At 42.6% G+C, this 23,290-nt stretch overlaps 2 protein-coding genes across 2 annotated transcripts; both read right to left on the bottom strand.

Moving 5' to 3' along the window:
• Positions 1-98: 98 nt before the first annotated feature.
• bcat2 (branched chain amino-acid transaminase 2, mitochondrial) lies at positions 99-15,382 on the bottom strand. Its single transcript, XM_028598952.1, has 11 exons — positions 14,904-15,382; positions 9,685-9,756; positions 9,023-9,223; positions 8,399-8,509; positions 6,673-6,792; positions 6,326-6,489; positions 4,212-4,354; positions 3,993-4,078; positions 3,063-3,203; positions 2,362-2,436; positions 99-1,572 (listed from the first exon to the last, which is right to left on the bottom strand). The coding sequence occupies exons 1-11, from the start codon at positions 14,919-14,921 to the stop codon at positions 1,531-1,533; spliced, it is 1,173 nt and encodes a 390-aa protein (XP_028454753.1). The 5' UTR covers positions 14,922-15,382; the 3' UTR covers positions 99-1,530.
• Positions 15,383-15,474: 92 nt separating this feature from the next.
• On the bottom strand, positions 15,475-21,488 carry hsd17b14 (hydroxysteroid (17-beta) dehydrogenase 14). Its single transcript, XM_028598953.1, has 9 exons — positions 21,254-21,488; positions 21,133-21,171; positions 20,419-20,516; positions 19,992-20,058; positions 19,780-19,871; positions 19,014-19,118; positions 18,853-18,920; positions 17,566-17,662; positions 15,475-16,598 (listed from the first exon to the last, which is right to left on the bottom strand). The coding sequence occupies exons 1-9, from the start codon at positions 21,333-21,335 to the stop codon at positions 16,452-16,454; spliced, it is 795 nt and encodes a 264-aa protein (XP_028454754.1). The 5' UTR covers positions 21,336-21,488; the 3' UTR covers positions 15,475-16,451.
• Positions 21,489-23,290: the final 1,802 nt, after the last annotated feature.

Below are 23,290 nucleotides of genomic sequence, written 5' to 3'. Positions count from 1 at the left end.
AACAAAGATATCTGCTTGTGCAAATGAACCCTTAAAATATACTGAAAATGACCACTGATGTAATGCATCAAAAGCACAACAACTGAAGTACAAAAAGAGACTGAACTCCGACCAGGTTTATTGTAAAAACATTACAGCCGAGTAAAAGTAAAAGCACATTTAAAAGAACTAAACCAACAAAAGAATCCAGCTACATCCCCTAGTGCACAAATTGGAAAAAACAAAACAGCAGCTGGAGATCCACAGAACAACAAGCTAACAGACAGAGGTCAGGCACTTAGACAGAAGAGAGGGACAGGTGTACAGTATGCGTGTCAAAAATAAAATTCAAAGTGAGCAAACCAGAGAGGGAAGGACATGAAGCCCAGAATGCATTAAAACACTAACAAGTCAAGTGCTTTTGGAAGACAGCCTAATTTCACATCAAAACGAGGGAAAAATATAATTTAAAAATCTCCAAAATAACAACACTACTTGTTACATTGTTTGTTATAATAATTACACACAAACTAGTGCAGGAGTAACTGGCAGCATGTAACAGTCCTTCTCTTCTACAGCGTGTCGTCCTACCATCAGACCTTCTTAATCTTTAGTTTTTGTGCGAGTCGTCTTCTCCACAGACTAAACCAACAAAAATAAAACCCGCTCATTGATTCCTCCCTAAAAAGCTGAGTCACACTCAAAAGATACAAACCTCACATTAAACTAAAGTCAGTGCAAACACTGGTGTCAAAGTGACGTGGCCCCATGGAAAACTAACAGCGTATACTCTCTCAGATTATTATGTACACAACAGTAACAAAACATCATCCTGTGATGCGTTTACAGGTCACACCTAACAGTTAAAAGGTTGGGGAGAAAACGCCACAGGTTGTCGCAAGTAGTACAGGTTATTGTTAATATATAAGTTATATCCTGTTGTAAAATACATTTTAATAAAACAGCACATACAGATTGCGTGCTGCCAACAGGTTAACTGTCCTACACACTGAATATGTAGCTGCTTTAATATTGCAAATATCACCTTCTGTGACGGAAATATGTCAGTTTGTGCCTTTTTTTTGTTAATGTGATGAAAATGAATGTTTGTGCTAATAACTATAAGCAATGCCCTCCTCACAAGGAATTAATCCGAGTGAGTATAAGGACAAGAACTTGAATGATGTGGGTTCTTTATGCAAATTGAATTAGATTTGAGATTTAAATGTGCTTGTGTTAGTCTAATATACAGCATATCACCAGCAGCCACATCACATCCCTGCGGTTTTATCATCTGGTTGCTTATCTCCGTCTAATGAGAGCTGTTTTCCTGCTTTGCCGTACATACCTCAGGGTTAAGAGTTGTGTCCAGTTAAAACATTGCATATTGTTGTTTGAGAGAGGCGTCCGTCTCCTCTGTTTGTAAGTGAGCAGGAGTGCATTAGTGGGTTGAGAGTGTATGAGGGTTGGGGGGGGGGGGGGGCTGCTGGTCTTCCAAACTGGAGTCATGGGACTAACTGTTGATACAACCGGCATGTGCAATACGGCCATTTAAATGACCAGTGGTGCCCATTCGCTTGGTTTGCGTCCGTACTGGGTGAAGCAAGGGAACAAGAGCAAAAATTAACAAGCTAAATGTGAAAGTTACAGCTGCAAATAGGAGCTAGAGCTGCAAAAAAAATAATAACCTTATGTTGTTGCTAAAATGATGATTTTTTTTTTTTTTGCAGCTATTTTTAGTCAATATTGTTTCAGTTTATCAAACACAAATAGTGGAATTTTTTTTTTATCTAGTTGCAGTTTATCCAGTGTGAGGATTGAACAAAATAAATATTTATAATAAAAAAATAATAAAAACAATTATTGTAAATATTCCCCCAAAAAAGTATCCGTAGATTCATTGAAAACAATCGTTAGTGCAGCCATGATTCAGTCACTAAATTGCAATATATGTCTATGTGACTTCCTGTCACATGCTTGTGGATTCTTCAGTATAAAAAAAGGGGATTACACTTTACTTGAAGGTATCTACATAAGAGTGACATGACACTGTCATGAACACATGACACAGGAACTCTAACCCTAACCATAACAACAACCAAATGACACTTACTAAAAGAAGCGTTATGTCAGAAACGTTGAGGACTTGTTTATAATATTATATTTATGACACTTTCATGACACTCTTATGTAGGTACCTTCAAGTAAAGTCTAACCAAAAAGTGTTAATAACTATCAGCCAAGTTGAAAAACTGAAGACCGGTATTTCTGGACATCTTTTAAACTCTTCCCTTTTGCTGCCACTTGGAGGCGCCCACATGCAAGTTTGCCAGCAGCAGCTTTAAGAAACGGTTGCATACTGTATTGATATAGGGCACTTACCTGAATATCAGTAAGCTCTTTGTGGAACCTCTTTGCCAGGTCCGGACCGTTCTGCATAGTCGGGATCTGGTATGTCTGAGAAAGGAAGAAAAATTATTGTACTTAAGCTCATACTGTTACTCGTAGTGATTTACAATCAGTGCGTTTACGTACACTTAAAAACAATAACACTAACTAGCTAACTAACTAACTAACTGATCGAGGCAGCGGTAGATCAGCAACTCCCTTGTTCTGCAAGGTAAAATTACTGTTTTTGTCAAAGGAGTCTGGTGACTTTGAAGAGAGCATAGATGGATATATAGGCTTCAGTTTCCCGCTGTGAAAGGCTGTCTGACGGCAAGGTAAAGCGGTGAAAATATTCTTTTGGTGGCTAAAATGTGTACATCAATACGTTGCTTAGCTTTAGTGTCGATACTCCTGTCGGTTTCTCCAAATTGGGCTGATGACCGCCATCTACTGTAGATAATATTACACTGACTATGGATGAGTGTCTCAACCCCAATTCAAAAACTCAGAACTTTACAATCGTCTTTCTGCAGGAAGCTGAATTCTTAAAAATCATGTAAAATGAGTGAGGGAAAGATCTGATTACTGACCTACTGCATGTATGCACAGATCTACAGCAAATCATAAGAACAGAATGGGATTTTTGCAACACAAGGTACAAAAAAACATCATCACGAGAGAAGGCGAACGCCTACCTTTCCTCTGTAGAGGAGGCTGCCGACAGGACACACGACGCAGGCCGTCCCTGCCCCAAACACCTCCAGGACCCTCCCGGCATCCAGAGCCCCCAGCAGCTCCTTCATGCCCATCGTGCGCTCGGTCACCTTAAACTCACCCTGACAGACACACAAGAAGCTATTTAAAATCAAGTTTAATGATCTACTGCAGAGGTGTTTTTGGCTTGTGTTTCAAATTTCTGTTTACATCGCTGGTAGAATGTGTCAGAGAGTTGTGAGCAGTTCAACCAAAGAGGGATTTTTCTTATTGCCGGGAGTACGATCTATCCATCTGGAAAGTTTTATTTTTTTGAAAGATCATTTTTAGGGCTTTTATTTCCTAAATTGGGTATTGCCTTAAGACAGGAAAGTGGGAGAGAGAGGTGGATGACATGCAGGGCGCCCCCATCTGGAAAGTTTTGATGTGATCAATCAAGATTCGGGGACACCAGGTGCAGCATTTGGTTCGTGGATATTAAAGCAACACCAAAGATTCTTTTGTACCTTAAAATAATGTTTCCAAAATTGTTTCAGTGGTTCATCAACCTCGTAACAGGGTGAACGGCACCTCTGCATTCGCTTTGCGACCCTCTATCAGCTAAAACCGATAGTTTGCCAGATTGGGTAGCGGATCTGTAGTTTGAATGAAACCGCGGTAATGGACAATTCCGCTTCCAACCTGTAGGGGGACCGAAGAGGAAAAGTGCGTTGGTATTGCACTTCCATGTTGGAAAAACTAATGGAAATGCCTCTTTACGAATCAGACGTCCCACAATGGCTTTCTGGTTGCATTTTGGGCAACTTTTGAGGAGCACAGTGAGAGAAATTTAGGGGAAATGTGAATTGCAATATCTGTGCTGTTGAGGTCTATGTGAGAGTTGTGCTTAGTCTCCTCTCTGGTGGTCTTACCCAGGTTCTGGCCAGGTCCAGCAGAGATTGTCTGGTGACTCCTGGGAGAATCATGCCATCCAGAGGAGGGGTCAACAACTCTCTCTCTGCAGACACACAAACAAGTTTTATCCTTAAAATGACAAGGTGTTTAAATATTTCCACCAAGTAGAGTAGTAGACAGAAAACCTCTGGAACAACATTTCAGAGATGGTCAAGACAGAAAAAAAAAACACGGACCTCCTTTGTCATTGGTCCAGTAGATGAAGAGGTTCATGGTGCCGACCTCGGTGATCTCCTCCTGCTCTCCATACAGCCACAGGACCTGCTGGCAGCCCCGCTTCACCGCCTCGCTCTGCACTGCTATCGTGGGACCGTAGTTACTGGAGAGAGTTCAAATAAACCAAAGACAGGCAGAGACGTGAGTGTCAAGGCGGCTGATTAAAATGAAGGCTGAGCTGGAAGATGGGTGTGGTTGGAGCAAAGCCGCAGGAAGTAGGGAAGCCCCCTCACAGTTAAAGTGATGGTTCGGAGGAATTTCACCCTAGGGTCCTTTGCACTATGACCTCGAGCCAAAAAAAAAACCCAGAAGCTTTTTTTTCACCTGGGTCGAACATTGGGAGAGTTAGCGTAGAGTAGCGTTATCAGCTGAATAGCTTATTAGCGCAGGGGCTAATGGACCCACGTTTGTATCTCGTAAATGACCCCACTAATAATGCCTGAAATGATACCAAACTTCTACAGTAGTACAAATAGGTTATGTACTCAGCTATACTTAACTATGTTAAGCACTCGTCTCACAGCAGCAACAACAACAGCAGAGAGCAGAAGCCAGCAGGCAAGTGTTATTTACATAAACTTCTGGTGTACTTACAAACTTTCCAATCCATCGTAGTACATAACCTATTTGTACTACAGTAGACGTTTGTAATCATTTCGGGCATTATTAGTGGGGTCATTTACGAGATACAAACATGGGTCCATTAGCCCCTGCGCTAAGCTATTCAGCTGATAACGCTACTCTACGCTAACTCTCCCAATGTTAGACCCAGCTGAAAAAAGCTTCTGGGGGGTGTTTGGCTCGAGGTCATGGTGCAAAGGACCCTAGGGTGAAATTACTCCGAACCATCACTTTAATGTCCTCTGATACCAAACACATTTCTGAAATATTCTAAGAAGATCCTTATATGGAAATAATGTTTGGGAATAAAAATAAAAAAAAACGCAATCCTAAAAAGTCAAAGGGGACCTGAAATTCATAGTTTTGCACACATTAAATGTACACAATAACATAATTCACATACAGAGACCTTAAAATATCAACTCAGCAGTCCCGTGACTGCTGCTGCTAAATCTGGCGGCAGCGAGAGCAGATTCTGTTGGTTTAGTGAGTCGAGTGGCTGTTCAGTGGTGTCATGTAATCACAGTGTAGCTGAGCAGACTCATGTGGAAGCAGGCCTGAGATTAGAGGCTGTGTGGAATAAGTGCAGAGATTACAGGAGCACAGACGGTATCTGCAGTGCAAAAACTGGAGGGACTCACCCTTTAATAACATTCACTCAGAGAGAAAAAAAAAAAGGTCTCCCATGGTGAAATAGTTGTTGTGTTGCTGTCCGTACTTGTCTAACCTCATTCCTTTCATTTATATATAAATACAGCTCAACAGACCTTTGACATTTTGACTGGTCAGGCATTAATCCAACTAGTCAAATCAGTGATCTTATGGAACACGTTTACACTTGTCCTTGTCCTTGTGACTCTTGACATTAATAACCTGTACTTTTCATGCTATGGCGTGACAAAAGGTCCTTCTTGAAGAAGGTGTATATTTTTTGCAGCGCCTCTCTTTTCTTGGCACAGGTTTGACCCCCAACACCAGCCGGCTCTGTGGCAGCCTTCGCTACGCTTCATGAGCCAAGCGGAAAATCCAAATAGTTGTACTTCATCCAGATTCACTGCTGAATAAAAACACAGCTGAGGGGTAAAGCACTTCAGAAACTTCATCCAGCCGTGACTAGCAGTGCTATAAAGCAGACTTTAGAATAGTACAGATGTATTCATTATGATGCTTTCATTCTGTTTTCTTATTCTTATTCTAATGTCAAAATGTAATCCCAGTGCTTTTAAAAATTATAATAATATATAACTAAAAAGGGGAAGTTTTTTTAACACAAGATTATTTTTTGGGGATCTTTTACCTTTATTCGATAGCGACAGTGGATAGGCAGCAAAGGGCTGCAGGTTGGATTCGAACCCGGGCCGCTGCAAAGGACTCAGCCTGCATGGGGTGCACACCCTACTGGGTGAGCTAGAGGTCGCCCCTAATGGGGCAATTTAAAAGATACCGAACTCACCCTCCCATCTTATAGGCTCCAACGCCTCCTTGCCAAGCCCTGACAAACGAAGGGTCCGCCAGCAGAGAAACAGGGTTGAAGGACCCGGTTGCGAAGTAAGGTCCCACTGGGCCGATGATGACAAAGATCATAGCATGTCCTGCCCGAGACACGCCGAGGGACGGCTAGAGGAGGTATGGGGAAGAGAAGACGGGTAATCAGGAGCAGGAAGTCATTCCATTAGTACGACAGAAAGAGAGTACGCAGGATTGTATTCCAACCACATTTTCTTTTCTAGATTTAGAGATAGATAGATAGATAGATAGATAGATAGATATTGTGAAACCATATCACGAATAAAACCTCACCTCTATTCCTATGAAGGTGGGTCTGATGTAGAGGCTGGTGTCCTGGGAGGAAGGAACCCAGTCCTGGTCCACCTCCACCAGCTTCCTGATGCACTCCAGCAGTTCATCTTTATCAAACAGCTACGACGGGAAAAAAAGACAAAGAGATAAACCGTAATCGCTCTTCTACCCTGAAAAATATCAATAGAATGAGAATGTGATATAGTGATGCAGGAAATGACTATTGTGTAAATTCACAAGGGAATATATTTATTTCACCACTCGCACGCTCAATGTTGACCCTTTCTTTCTAACGTGACCGCTGCTCATTCCGCAGCTCTGACAATTTAAACTTGATGCAGCAGGTCTTTTGAATCAGCTTTGGCCGCGACTCTGAAGACTTGGAGTTAAGCACTGAAGTCATTCTTAAAAAAGGAAGATGTGTTCAGTGTTCTGCCGACTGGAAACGGCAAAAGTAGTATAGGCGGAATAAATGGTTGTCTTTCAAATTCCCTCTGCACGTAATAGGATAGCGCTACAACCAGGCAGAGCAACGAAGAAGGTAGTGAAGCTAGTTGATAGATTCAACTTTTGCCGTATCCGGTCGGCAAAACTCCGAACACATCTTCCTTTTTTAAGAATGATTTCTGTACCGTTCTTTGATCAAAGAAAAACTGAACTCCAAGTCTTCCAGAAGTCCGCTGTTCCCAGCAGCAGCAGCCATAAGCCCCGCCCACCGACTCTATACACAATGTGATTGGCCTGACCAAAACTGGGTTTTTGCAGCTTGAAAGTCAACGGAGAGTGCCTAGACCCCCCCCCTGGCTGCCAAATAAATTTGTCTAGATTTCTAGACTAGAGGGTCTGGCTTGTCAGGCTAGCCAATTTCAAGCCAGAACTCGGACCGAAACTGGTGCACACAAGGTTAGCTGTGCAGCATAAGTTACCATGGCGATCTACCGGGGTTAACCTTCGTGACACAGAAAACCCTGGCTTTAGCCTCATTGAGCCTCGCTCTGGTAAAGTATTAACTCTTGAATCAGGTTTCTGCGGTTAAGTGTTGGTTGTAAGCCTACAACGGGAATGCTGCCAAGCAGTTACATAACATAGGGCAAGTTTAATAGCTTCAGGGCGTCAGTGTGTAAAGAATCTGAAGAATTGAACAGTAGCACTGTGGCAAAACACAGAGGGGCAGTTGCTGATTTTTACACATCACGCAGGACTGTACAACTCTGACGAGTTCATCACAGCAGCAGTGAATTAGAGCTGCAAAGATTCATTGATTAATCAAACAGTGGTCAACAATATTTTCTGATTTAAAGTAAAGCAAATATCTTTGAGATGTGGACAAAACAAGACATTTGAGCACATCGTCCTGGCTTTTGGGAAACACTGGTCGACATTTTAGTACAATTTTCTGACATTTTATAGAGTAAACTACTAATCAACTGATATTTAATCAATGGACTAATCTGCAATAAATATAATCATTAGTTGCAGCTCTAAAGTAAATGAACACAATGGTACAAGGCCCTGTTGTGTGCACCTGGATGCATACGAATGGCCGGTGCTCTGCATTATGCTCAATCACGTGGCACTGCTCTGCAGCCAAGCCAGGAGCAAATCAGGATGTTTTTGCCACCAATAGTTCATCCATTTTTATTTGTCACATGAAATTATATGAGGTACAATTCCAGGGACTGACACTATCCTCACTGGGGGAGGACAAGGTCGGGTACAAACTCACAGGAAGGCAGCTTCTGTCGGCGCTCCGATGCATCCTCTCCATGTTCAGCATTGGTCTGAACAGACGGACGTGGTTGTCGACTCCACGGAACGCCTTCATGCCTTCAAACAGCTGGAGCGCAGACAGACAGAAACACACACAACACTTTATCTCTGCTCTCTATGTATCTAAAGGTTACTCCTCGAACTGCAAACAACAGCAAACCCTGCCGTAAACCCGCAAAGAAAGTGTCTTCTTCGCCTACTCTATTCTATTCATTCATTCATTCCACAGTTTGTTGCATTTACTTCACTTGTTTTAAGGCCAAATTTCCCCCAATGTTTCCCTCCAACTGAACAGTTGTAGTAAATTCCAAGCGTGGTTGGTTACAAACCTAACATTCAGTTGCAAGGTTAGAAAACGTTCATAACACAAAAGGATTTCATTTTTTTGGGACATCTTCTCATGATGGTCTTACTGCTGCTTCAGAGACATTTACACCTTTATAATTACATAACTATAAAGAGAAAGTAAAGAAGATTGACAGTAATAATACATCTGCATGAAATATCAGCCTGTAGCAGTTCTGTATCCACTTCTTGGGTCTTGCTGCACCCAGTGAAAACATCAGAGCTCTGTCCTCACCTCTATGGAGTAGTGCAGGGCGGAGCTGGCCGGGTGCAGCGACAGATTCTGGAAAGGTTTGATCTGTGGAGCCTCCCAGCCGCCCTTCTCTGACCAGTTGATGGTCAACATGTGGTCGGAGAAGTGTTTGCCGAACACCAAGGTGGAGGGGTCGGGCTTCGGCTTGCATGCTGTGTTGCGTTCAATGACGAGATCTGCTGCCTGAGGTGTGGAAGGACAAGCGAGCCAGAGGCGGCCGAAGAAAATGAAGTAGCCGGTACAAGAGCAGAGCAGGCGAGGGATACGGTGATTGTTTTTAAATCAACGTTATTGGCAATGCATGCTTTAAAAAGACAATTAGTTGAGCGTTATAAAGAGTCAGTTGAGAAGCTGACTTATCTGCTCAATTAGACACAATGAATTAAAAAGGTAAATTAAACTGAATTAAATGATTACAACAGGCGGACAGTGAGGGAAAGACAAAGGGGAAAATAACTTTCAATTCTAGGCAAGTTGAATTGGAAAAGGACAAACCCGTCTTTGGAGAGAGGTCACTTCCTTCTCCCTATAATGATCTACAAACACCTTGTACTCCGACATTTACAGGCAAGCCAGACTGTAAATCCAGCTGGATGGAGAAGAAATAGGCCTCACCGTGGGAAATAAAAAATGTTCCTCATTACCTTAAAGGAGCTAGCAAACCGCAGAGAGCCAAAGGAGAAGGGGAGGGCCTGGACAAGTCGTCCATGGAGTGCCTGCAAATCAAAACAACAAAAACATTAAAAAAATATACAGTACTAGTATCAGAAGTTTGAAGGTCTTACACCAATGTCTTTCCAGGTGACATTTCATCCAGCCATGGGAATACACAGGGACACCGTGTCTGACATTGAGTGTGTGAGGGTGGGTGTGTGTATGTGTGTGTGACTCAGCACCAATCATTTTTGCCTGCAATTCACAGTATGCAGCTTGTAACACACATGCCTGTGGGAGACAAAGTGCTGTGCTGTAATTAGAATCGGGCGCATATGCACGCTATTCTGCAAAATGAGGAATGCAAGGTCAGAAATGAGTTTGCAAGGATCCTATGTGGGTGACAAAAGGTGCAATGGAAAACAATATCTGTTCTTATAACCAACAATAATGGCTTGCTGTTAGTCAAGCACAAAATCCACATCACATTAACTGGCCTAGGCACCTGATATACTAACAGCTTAAACAAGTTCATGCCAGTTCTTGTTTTACTGGCGTTGATATTCTACCTGACTTTATGATGTCAGTAGTTCCTGTCATGCAAGGTAATACAGGCAAAGTTGATATAATAAGTCAATTCTTCTCCCTACCTGTTAGTGTGGCTTAATTGTCCAGGCAGTTAACTGCCTGTTAAACAGTTTGTGCTTTTAGTAATCTCATAATCTCCCTCAAAAGAATTTATTTCAAAAAACTTCTGTCGCCAGCCCATGGGCCCACCACCTGTGGGAGGAACCGTTGGGGTCGGGTGCGATGCCACATGGGTGGCAGTGAAGGTCAGGGGCCTCGACGGACCAGACCCGGGCGGCAGACGCTGGCTCTGGGGACGTGGAACGTCACCTCTCTGTGGGGGAAGGAGCCGGAACTGGTGCGGGAGGTGGAGCGCTACCGGTTAGATCTGGTGGGGCTTACCTCTACGCACAGTCTCGGTTCTGGAACCATACTCCTGGATAGGGGTTGGACTCTTTTCTTCTCCGGAGTTGCCCAGGGTGTGAGGCGCCGGGCGGGTGTGGGGATACTCACAAGCCCCGGCTGAGCGCCGCTGTGTTGGAGTTTACCCGGTGGGACGAGAGGGTCGCCTCCCCACGCCTGCGGGTTGTGGGGGGAAAACTCTGACTGTTGTTTGTGCATATGCACCAAACAGGAGTTCGGAGTATTCGGCCTTCTTGAGACCTTGACTGGAGTCCTGCATGGGGCTCCAGTGGGGGACTCCATTGTTCTGCTGGGGGACTTCAACGCACACATGGGCAATGATGGAGACACCTGAGAGGCGTGATTGGGAGGAACGGCCTCCCTGATCTAAACCAGAGTGGTTGTTTGTTGTTGGACTTCTGTGCTAGTCATGGATTGTCTATACTTGAACACCATGTTCGAACATAGGGATGCTCATAAGTGTACCTGGTACCAGAGCACCCTAGGCCAAGGTCAATGATCGATTTCATAATCGTTTCATCTGATCTGAGGCCGTATGTTTTGGACACTCGGGTGAAGAGAGGGGCAGAGCTGTCAACCGATCACCATCTGGTGGTGAGTTGGGTCAGGGGGGTGGGGAAGACTCTGGACAGACCTGGTAAGCCCAAACGTGTAGTGCGGGTAAATTGGGAACGTCTGGAGGAGGCCCTGTCCGACAGACTTTCAACTCACACCTCCGGGCGGAGCTTTTCGTGCATCCCTGTGGAGGCTGGGGGCATTGAACCCGAGTGGACAATGTTCAAAGTTTCCATTGCTGAAGCTGCGGCGAGGAGCTGTGGTCTTAGGATCTTAGGTGCCTCAAGGGGCGGTAACCCACGAACACCGTGGTGGACACCAGTGGTCAGGGAAGCCGTCCGACTGAAGAAGGAGTCCTTCCGGGATATGTTATCTCGGAGGACTCCGGAGGCGGTTGCAGGGTACCGAGGGGCCGAAGGGCTGCAGCCTCTGCCGTGAAAGAGGCAAAGCAGCGGGTGTGGGAGAAGTTTGGAGAAGACATGGAGAAGGACTTTCGGTCGGCACCAAAGTGTTTCTGGAAAACTGTTCGCCACCTCAGGAGGGGGAAGCGGGGAACCATCCAAGCTGTGTACAGTAAGGATGGGACACTGTTGACCTCCACTGAGGAGGTAATAGGGCGGTGGAAGGAGCACTTTGAGGAACTCCTGAATCCGACTAATACGCCCTCTATGTTAGAGGCAGAGCTGGAGGATAACGGGGATTGTCGCCGATTTCCCAGGCGGAAGTCACTGATGTAGTCAAACAACTACACAGTGGCAAAGCCCCGGGATTGATGAGATCCGTCCAGAAATGCTCAAGGCTCTGGGTGTGGAGGGGCTGTCCTGGTTGACACGCCTCTTCAACATTGCGTGGAAGTCTGGGACGGTGCCAAAGGAGTGGCAGACTGGGGTGGTGGTTCCTCTTTTTAAAAAGGGGGACCAGAGGGTGTGTGCCAATTATAGGGGTATCACACTTCTCAGCCTCCCTGGTAAAGTCTACTCCAAGGTGCTGGAAAGGAGGGTTCGGCCGATAGTCGAACCTCGGGTTGAGGAGGAACAATGCGGATTCCGCCCTGGTCGTGGAACAACGGACCAGCTCTTCACTCTCGCAAGGATCCTGGAGGGAGCCTGGGAGTATGCCCAACCGGTCTACATGTGTTTTGTGGATTTGGAGAAGGCGTATGACCGGGTCCCCGGGAGATACTGTGGGAGGTGCTGCGGGAGTATGGGGTGAGGGGGTCTCTACTCAGGGCCATCCAATCTCTGTATGACCAAAGTGAGAGCTGTGTCGGGTTCTCGGTAGTAAGTCGGACTCGTTTCAGGTGAGGGTTGGCCTCCGCCAGGGCTGCGCGCTTTGTCACCAATCCTGTTTGTAATATTTATGGACAGGATATCGAGGCGAGTCGGGGTGGGGAGGGGTTGCAGTTTGGTGGGCTGGGGATCTCATCGCTGCTCTTTGCAGATGATGTGGTCCTGATGGCATCATCGGCCTGCGACCTTCAGCACTCACTGGATCGGTTCGCAACCGAGTGTGAAGCGGTTGGGATGAGGATCAGCACCTCTAAATCGGAGGCCATGGTTCTCAGCAGGAAACCGATGGAATGCCTTCTCCAGGTAGGGAATGAGTCCTTACCCCAAGTGAAGGAGTTCAAGTACCTTGGGGTTTTGTTCGCGAGTGAGGGGACAATGGAGCGGGAGATTGGTCGGAGAATCGGGCGCAGCGGGTGCGGTATTGCATTCAATCTATCGCACCGCCAGGACGAAAAGAGAGCTGAGCCAGAAGGCAAAGCGCTCGATCTACCGGTCAGTTTTCGTTCCTACCCTCACCTATGGTCATGAAGGCTGGGTCATGACCGAAAGAACGAGATCCAGGGTACAAGCGGCGAAATGGGTTTCCTCAGGAGGGTGGCTGGCGTCTCCCTTAGAGATAGGGTGAGAAGCTCAGTCATCCGTGAGGAGCTCGGAGAGAGCCGCTGCTCTTTGCGTCGAAAGGAGCCAGTTGAGGTGGTTCGGGCATCTGGTAAGGATGCCCCTGGGCGCCCCCTAGGGAGGTGTTCCAGGCACGCCCAGCTGGGAGGAGGCCTCGGGAAGACCCAGGACTAGGTGGAGGGATTATATCTCCAACCTGGCCTGGGAACGCCTCGGGATCCCCCAGTCGGAGCTGGTTAATGTTGCTCGGGAAAGGGAAGTTTGGGGTCCCCTGCTGGAGCTGCTCCCCCCGCGACCCGACACCGGATAAGCGGACGAAGATGGATGGATGGATGGATGGAAAACTTCTGTCGGTTTATAAAGCACAGAACTGTTTAAGGCCAAAATACATTTCTGATCTGCTGCTACATTATAAACCACCCAGACCTCTCTGGTGGTCTGGGACAGCTCTGCTTTCTTTCCCCAGAGTCACAACTAAACATGGAGACGCAGCTTTCAGTTTTTATGCACCACATATCTGGAACAAACTCCCAGAAAACTGTGGCTCCGCAGCAACTCTGACTTCATTTAAATCAAGGCTGAAGACTTTTCTTTTTTGATGCTGCCTTTCTTTAAACAAATTCTTCATTTCTTACACTGCACTGTGCCTTTTATTCTTGTATTTCATAATGTCTTATTCTATTTTAGTTGTTTTTATATTTTAACTGATCTTTAATGTTTTATGTAAATCACTTTGAATTGCCTTGTTGCTGAAATGTGCTATACAAATAAAGCTGCCTTACCTTTGCCATACATTCTGCAATGGTGGTCTTTCACAGTTACATTCACAATATGGTGCTGAGTTCGAATTGACTTTATTGTGACTGTCATGTTTATACAGTATGTCTGGGAGTGGCCTACTCTAGAAAACAGCATAAGCCTGATTGATGCTTCAGTAATCCGTATAAAAAGTCTGCTGCAGAAGCCCATGTGTGTGCACTTTGTTGAATGGATGATGCAAGTTGAGTCTTTATTGCGACCATAAGTATGTGCAGGTTAGTTTTTGCTGTGAAGTTTGTGACATGCACGTGTAAATCAGATGCATGAAATGTGATCTTTGTTGTTGTTGTTGTTGTTGTTAACTTGAACCCACAGTCTGGAATTAAAGTAGAATAGAATTAGCTAAATCTAGCATTTGTGCCTAGCTTTTAAATCAAACTGTGCAGCAGCAACGCCTTGTCGCAGGGGGCCAAACTCTGTTCTGTTGCGTCGCTTAAAATCTAAATAGAAAACAGACTCATGACTACTAGCATCAAAAGGATATATTTTTCAATTCGGCATACTAATAATCTACCAATCATCTAACTGGCCTGCCATCCACCAATGCGTGGAAGGTGGTAAGATATGCAACGTTGGGTAACTTTATTTCATAAATTAAGGTCAAACTTAATTAACCAACTAACTTAACTAGACGTCTGCCGAATTCGTTACCGCACCATGAAGATGTACACAAGGCATTAGGTTGTATTTAACGTTACGAGGAAAACAAGATACATTCCATATTTTTAGCATGGTGTTTGGTTTAATGACCTCTCCTCTTTTGCCACCCTCGGTGCTGGCGAGACAGACACATCAGTCCGTGTGAAGCAGACTACAGTGAAGGACTATTATCTCGATCATTATCCGCTGCATTGTCGCTAATTTACGTGAATCATTTACCCAGACAGTCGATGTAAACAGATAATAAACAGTGCACATACATCGCTCAATGAACTTACCGATCGGAGGGCTGCCATCTCCGCTACGTATAGATAACCGCGACTATTCGTTCGTGTGGAAACAAACACTCAAAGTCAACTTGAGTTCCGCTTTGAAATACGAGACGCTATGTGTTCGGCTGAGGTGAAGCCAGAAACGTCCCAGACATAAACTCATAAACTGCCCTTCGTGATATTAGCTAGTCCTTTAACGGAAACACTTGACTTAGCAAATTTATAAACGCTTTTAAACGGGACGGGTTGTGACAACCCCTATTTGTTCTTGGTTAATCATTTAAAATCACCTGGACTGTTCTATAAGAAGACACAAGTATATTAGAGGGGAAAAAGAGCCACAGCATTAATTTAATAGTAGTCTTGTAATTATAATTCATTCATGAAGTCGTTGAGGGCGTGACAAAAGCGTAACATCTGATTGGCGGACACCATTAGGCTCAAAAAAGGGAGGTTATTCGAAGTCAAAGACGTTGATGCTGATTGGTCGGTCGGTGGGGAGTGGTGCAGGTCTTGTTACACAGTTGACAGGATGCCAACATTTTAAGCTGACAGGCAATTTGACAGCAGGGAAAAGTCACTTTTATCTATTTATTAAATATCAGTCATTTTTATTGCATGAAAATCCTCCCTTAAAACCATTTAGTATTTATCTTAGAAATGTTATCAACACACTTAGACATACATTACAGTTCAAAAGTTTGGAATCACCTGTTATAGGCCTATTGATGTTTTTTTCTTTTTTCCTTAATTAGTGGCTATTTTAACAGAGATTATAAAACCAGTATAATTCAGACACCAAATGTATTATTTACATGTGAAATAGTTGTGGCCTCAAAAGAAGAAGATTTAAATTATTAAAACTTCTATTTAGTGAATGTCCCTACAGTTTTACATTACATGGGAGAATACTGTTGGAACTTGGATTTTGAATTTGTTTTCCAGTCCATCAAAGCGTTAAGTGAAGATCAATATTACACCACAATGGTGCAACTGGACTCTTAAGTATTGAGTTGATATTCCCTGATCAAATTCCAACAGTGCTAACCCTAGAATAACCTTCTTTTTCTATTGTGAAGTTATAGCTTTACGAAAGCAACAGTTGCCCTTTAATTCCAATTTGTAATAGGCTGCATTATTATGCACATAATCTGTTCCTATTTAAATCTACACACATTTTGATGCTAAACTAACCGTTTCTTTTACCAATGACTGCTGATTTCTTCCATTCTTATATAACTGTTGCTCAGAGGAATCTTTGTCTCTTTCTGGCCTTTCAGTTGTCAGTCTGGTTCAACCATTAAACAGAGTTTTGTTCTCCACGTACAAAACAAGCCCTTCATACAAAATAACATCTATTTGTAAAGAGGACTTTCTACATCCTGAAAGCATCAAAGACCATTCACAGCTATAGAGTAATCCTCTCAGACTGACATCTGACTGGACCCAATCTAGCTTCTGTGGCAGGAGATTATAAACTTTTAAACGGTAGTGTATGCATAATCTGGATTAAACAATTTAATGTTAAATCAGCTGTTTCACGACCACTGACAGTCAAGAAGGGATCTGACTCTTGAAGCCGTAGTTGAGTTCAGCTCCACCGCTGAACAGCAGGTCGATCCCGGTGCAGAAAGTAGCATCAGCAGCCAGATACAAGGCAGCCAGTCCACACTCCGCCTCCGTCCCCATACGACCCAGAAGCTGTTGGAGAAGACAACGTGTCATTTCTTATTCCTGTTCACTTTCCAACAGCAACAGTGGTTGCATCATGTAACTTTCTTCTGTCTGTGTGTGTGTGTGTGTGTGTGTGTGTGTGTGTTGCTGCTGCACTGTGTTACTGCACAATAAAAATAATCTTATCTTTGCCAAGTACAAGCATTTCAAAAAATTGACTGGAGGGGCCCTCCTATGAAGAAGGAAGTTTTTTAGAAACACTTCCAGAACCAAGTGCAGAGACATTTTTAAATCTATAACGATAATATGCTTGCACTTGTCCACTATGAATTATGATGACCAAGCTGAGACTCTTAAAAATAAGATCAGATTAATCTTTATGTATGTAAAGGGGAAACTGCTGTGCTTTAGGACCACATCTGGTGTCTCCTCTTAATGGTTTCACCTTCATACCTTTGGGAGACATAGAAAGCTGTAATTTGCATGGCAAAAAAAAAAGAAAAACCAGCCTGTTGCAGAAACTCTTTCTGTTTAGATCCAGGATTAAGGGAGAACATTAACAACCCAATAGAGTGACCGCATACCGCTCCATATTCATGCGCCATCTTGAAATACGTTAGCCGGTAAGGGACATACAGGACATGCTCCACCTTTCGCTGTCACCTGATAAACTTACAGGTGAAGCGTGAAGGCTACCGTAGCTGTAATACGTACTTTGAAGTGCGTGGTGCAAGAGAGTTGATTGCGATATATGATCTCAACGCTAGATGTGAGAAATTCCTACACATTGGACCTTTACGTTTAACAGTTCTTAGATTTTTTTTTAGGATTGAAGTTTTCACTACAGCCGCACAACAAATCGACAGTCTTTCGTTTTCACAGTTTCAAGTTTTTGTGCCATTCCCAAACCTCCCACGGCCTCATTAAGATCACTTCACTCTGAACATGTTCCCCATCTTTCTAGCTTCATGTTGGTTCCACTGTGAGAACTTGCCTGAGAATTTTCTCCCACTTTAATGGCGGCTGCAGCATCTGGTGTCTGTCCTGCTAATTCTTCCCACAGAGGTGTCATCACATTACCTGGAGAGAAGCTGCAATAAACGGTAGACAGTATTATTAGAAAAGAGAGGGTACGGTTAGCTTTGTAGTCAGTTAAATACTTTCAGATACTTTATATAATTTAGTATTGTTACTCCAGAGTCTGCTCAAAGACTCTTGCACGTTTTAAATATCAGTGGATGGTTTATATATATATATCGTGGTTTACATCATTTAAATTCTGTAAGGTTTAATGTATCAGTTAACTGAAAGAAAATTGATCAGTCTAAAAAACTGTTACAATTGATATAATAATTTTAAAAAATACGACAGAAATACTGTATGTTGGTTACAGCTACTTAATGCAAACTTTGTTTATCTCCTTTAGACATGACTTTATTATTGCCATGTGCCATTTGACATTAATAGGCAGTGTTGTAAAGTAACTAAGTACGTTTACTCCGGTGCTTTATATAAGTACAAACGTGAGGTACTTGTATTTCACTTGAGCGTTTTCATTTTATGCTATTTCATAGAGAAATAGTGTACTTTCACTCTACTGCATTTATCTGATTAAAATAGTTACTTTGATTATGATTTTATATTAAAATCATATGTGATAAGCCTATGAAATACAATGCATTGTTAAAGATTAAACCAGTTGTTCCAAACCTTTTAGTCTTGTGATTTTGTGTCTAGATGGGGCCTCCTGTCATATTTCCCCTCTATACTTCTCACATGGTTTATTTTAAGAACAGTTTGAGGCCCAAAGAGGTCAAATATTAAAGAGAGAAAATTCCTAATAAAAAAAATAAATAAATAGATTTGTTTATCAGAACTTACTTTTTTCTTCTTTCCTCTCCCATTAATCAACCCCTCAGATATATCTGGTGACCTTTTGGAGGGGCCCTTCCCCTAGGTTGGGAACCACTGGACTAAACAAGCTAACAGTATATAAAGTAGTTAACAGTAGCTCCACCCTGAGCAGCTGCAACAGTAACCTGCTGCTCCCACATTGATACATAAGTATTAATAATTTAATATCATATATAATTAACATATCATTCACAGGGGACATTTTACTGCAGAACGAGTACTTTTAGTACTAGGATTTTGATTGCATGACTTTTACTTACAATGGAGTATTCTTTTTTTTTTTTTTTTTTTACATTGTTGTATTGGTACTTTTACTCAAGAAGTCCCAAATTATAGTTCATCTGAGTTACACTGCAGTTTGGCTCACCAGTTCACTCTCACATTGTAGCGACTCTCATCCACAGCCATCGCTTTTGTCATGGAGATAATCGCCCCCTTGTGGAGAAAAGGTCACATTACAGCACTCTTCTCTCTCTTCAGCTGAGCTTTAAGGAATAATGCCACTTGTTGCCTGGAGGATGGACTCACCTTGGTGGCAACATACGGTGCAGCGTCTTTCTGGCCGATGGTTGCCACCAGACTGGAGACGTTTATGATGTTTCCCTGCCGCTGTCGCAGGTACGGCAACACATACTGAAGAGAGAGTGAGACATCCAATCACTTCAAATATCCTGTATACATTCATGCATCACTGTCTATTCGTGTGTGACGGAGGTGAATGGAAGCAAAGAAAGGTTGTAATAATTTTAATTCTATAAGGCTTCACCCCCGGACCCCCGTGTCCTGTTCAACCAGTCCCCTCTGTGTCAGGACAGGGGGGTCGGGAGGGGAAGCCTCAATGGGCAAATACTAATACACCCTTTTAAATTACCTGATTCATAACTGCAATACAACTTTACACCACACTACTACTTGCACTATGTCTACCTCACTAGGTTTTACTTGGATACCACTGCACAGCATTACACATGTATATACGTACAGGCAACATTCTCTCACTTTTTTCAATATCGGACACTTGAATTACCAATCTGAATTTCTCAATGTGAAAAAAAATAAATGTAACACCACTTAACACCACGTTAAAGAGGAATTCAGATCACATACATTTTAGTATAAATACAGCAGTATTTACGGCTGAGGACCTTTGTTGCATCTCTTGCTCCATTCCTATCGTCTCTCTATAATATAATAAAAAACCTTACAGCCCTTCTTTCATTTCTGCATTTTTGGGAGAAAGTTATGATAAATAATCTGTTATTTCAAAAAGTTTTACACAAGTTCGAAACATTACTTTAGACGCCAAGAAGTAGCTGACGAGGTTCAGATTCAGCAGATCCCTGAACTCCTCTGCTGTGGTGTCATCAGTGGATTTATGAGGCGGGTCTAAAGAGAGAGAGGGGGGAGGGGGGGGGGGGGGGGGAGGGGGTAAGTATTTTCCACTAGAAACTAGAAACATCCTCATTATCACATGTGCTGGAGTGAATAAGGAAGTGTGAGACTCACGCCACCCTGCATTGTTGACCAGGCAGTCAACGTGTCCATAATGCTCCACTGTGACTGCAATCAATCTCTGCGGAGAGACAATCACACCAGTGGCATTGGAACAAGAACCCAGTTACAAAATACAGACAGCGCCTCACCCAGTAGAGCACACAGACGCTCAAGCAAACACAGAACTGGTTGGAGTCGACAAACTAGTTTTACACGCAAGATTGAATGCAAGCTAGTTTTAGCATGTGATTGCTGATTATTTTGATGGGTAATTGCCATGTACTATCACCCATGTAACCAAATAACTGCCTTTTTTTATATCAATGTCTGTTTGGTCTTTTTGTTGTTATTGTTGTTGGATTTTGAAATAAACCAGCTGATAAACAACGCGCGCACACACGCACACACAGACACACACACACAGACACAGACACACTACCTTGATGTCATCCTCTTTGGAGATGTCACATGTGACAAATTTGCATGAGCCTGGCCCTGCATTGTTTAGCTCCGCCTCCAGAGCCTCACCTACTGCACCTGTATGATTATAGTGCCATACATAGTCACATTTTAGGTTTAAATGCTTTCAGTAACCCTCCTTTAGTTATAGGAGGAAAGTAAAGGGGGCAATTATTCAAGTATTGTACATAAGTACAATTTAGAGGTACTTGTACTTTGGAATTTTTATTTTATGCTACTTTATAGTTTTACTCCACTACATATCAGAAGGAAATATCGTACATTTGACTTCGCTACATTGATATTGCAGTACTTTTACTATTAAGCTAAGCAGTAGTGCATAAAGTACCTAACATTTGCTACACATTGACCAATTACAACATTAATAACAATATCCTATAATACAATGTATTATGCATATAGTATTCATAATAACACAATGAAAGGAAGTAGTGTTTCTAAATAAATACTTTTCATATTTAAAGTACAGTTTACTGATACTTTTGTACTTTTACTTGAGTAACATTTTGAATGCAGGACTTTTACTTGTAATGGAGACTACAGTGTTTCTACCTATTACTACTTTTAATTGAGTTAGGAGTAAATGTAAAGTCATGTCAATCAAAAACATGTTGGCATGGTCAAATAAAACAGAATTTAACAGGAATAGTTGACCAAAAATAATGTTACTAACCTCCTCTTGCACAAAACACCACTTTGGCTCCATTCTCCACTGAAAAAAAGATGCAAAATATTTAGTGCGCCACTTCCTCTCTGATCACAGACAAACCCACATTATCAATATCAATATTCACCAAACACTTTGACAATCCCTCTGCCAATTCCTTTGGATCCTCCAGTCACAATGACAACTCTGTCGTGGTATCGGAGGGACATTTCGGCTGTGATTATGATGATCTTGTCGTAAAACGCCGCAACACTGCACGAGACGAGTATTGATTTCTTTGCTCTAATGTGTCTCTTAGCGTCTCTTCAGTTTACCCACTTCCTTAGCTAGATCAACGCAGTTTGCGTGGGTGAGGTTCAAAGTTTTACCAAATCATGGGGTTTGCTCTGCTGCATTCAGGTGCTGTTGGTAGTATTGGAAATTACAAAACTCACTTAAACTGTCAATAAAGTGGAGAATTTAGTCGCCAAATTGGTAACTTTATTAAATAAAGAACATTAAAACTCTGTTTACATAACCTGGAAGGATTACATGAAAACATGTCTGGCTGTTAAATGATGACACACCTGTTCTTCTTTAAATCACTGCAGCAAATTAGAAAACCGCTACTAAAACTGCTACAGCTCACAAAAACTACAACAATAATAATTGTTCATTTTACACAGACGTTTTCAACTATGGCTGCCCTTATTCAATACAATAACAAGACTAGCAAGAGACTAAAGCTACAGCTACAGCACTATGAGCTAAATGATATTGTCGGCATGCTAGCATGCTAGGTGATGTTTAGGTTCACCATCTTTGTTTAGCCTGTTAGCATGCTATCATTTGCTAATTAGCACTGAACACAAAGTACAGCTGATGCTGATGGGAATAGTTTTGGTGATATTTATATATAGGTATTAGATAAATGACAATTTTAATAAGTTGACACTATGCAAAATCAGAGGATTACCGAAGTGGTTACAATTCTTTCTGAGGGGGACATGAAAAACAACATTTTGTACCAATCCATCCAGAAGATATTGAGATATTTCACAGAATTATGTGAAAACACTGACTTGCTGACCTCAACGGAAGTAGGCTACATTTCCAGGATAAAGCCTGACATAATTTTTGAGCACTCTCATTGGAACGTACGGGGCTTCCCGCCGAACACTGTATCCAGTTCTCTTAATACATCCATGCTGACATGTCACTCACCTTCCTCTCTTTGTGTGTTGCCGTTCTCAAAATCCCTTCCTTCGGGAAACAACAACACATTTTGATTCAGCAAGCTAAATGCTGAAAATGAAAATTCTGCATGGTTCTTTTGGGCAATGGTTGTAAAGATTTACAAAGAATATTATTATGGTATTTACTATCTAACGGGGACATTTTGGGACCAATTGGTGGGATTGCTGTGGACGGCTAATTATGGTTTAACCATGTATCCAGCTAATAGATCACGTTAGGCCTATATTGTGTGAACAGTTATCTTCATTTAATATTTGATGTGGCGTTTTCTTTTGCGGGGGTGCAAATGTTCCACCAAAACAAGTTCCCTCAGCTCCTCACGATTGTAGTTGGTTTAAAGACATGCAAACAACCCTATCACAGAAGTATGTGTGATGTAGACCTTACTCCACAGCGCTGTGGAGATAGGTCTGTCAATGTGAGACTAGGATTCATCCTCTTGGGACCAATAATCTCTGTAAAAAAATTCATGGAAATCCATTTTATAGTTGTTGAGATATTTCTGTCTGAACCAAAGAAGTGAACAGAACAACCCTTGGAATGACTGCATCATCCCTATAGCCATTTCGCTTGCATGGCTAAAAATGACAAATTAAAAAAATGCTCCAGCATTAAACATGCAAGTAAAATGAAAGGCTTTCATATAAATTTCAATTAGACATTGATTAGGCTAGCCTTAGATCATCACAGTCAAAGCTTTCAATCTAACAATATCTTCTGATAGAGTCCACTTTCTTGTTTATTTAATGTACTATACAGTTGCATTTATGATTTAGAAAAGTCAGAAACTGTATTTAAAGGCAACATTTGCAAAGTGCTTCCTGTTGTGGGAATTGTAGTTTCACTGCACACAGACACAGTGCCACACATAGATGCTTGAGTGTAGACTTCATGATGAGTCTAAAATAACCACAGACATCCAGATGAT

This window comes from Perca flavescens, chromosome 15 (assembly GCF_004354835.1).
Source record: "Perca flavescens isolate YP-PL-M2 chromosome 15, PFLA_1.0, whole genome shotgun sequence".
Taxonomy (NCBI): domain Eukaryota; kingdom Metazoa; phylum Chordata; class Actinopteri; order Perciformes; family Percidae; genus Perca; species Perca flavescens.
The sequence above is the reverse complement of the archived record's forward strand: the minus strand, read 5'-3'. Positions and strand labels throughout refer to the sequence as shown.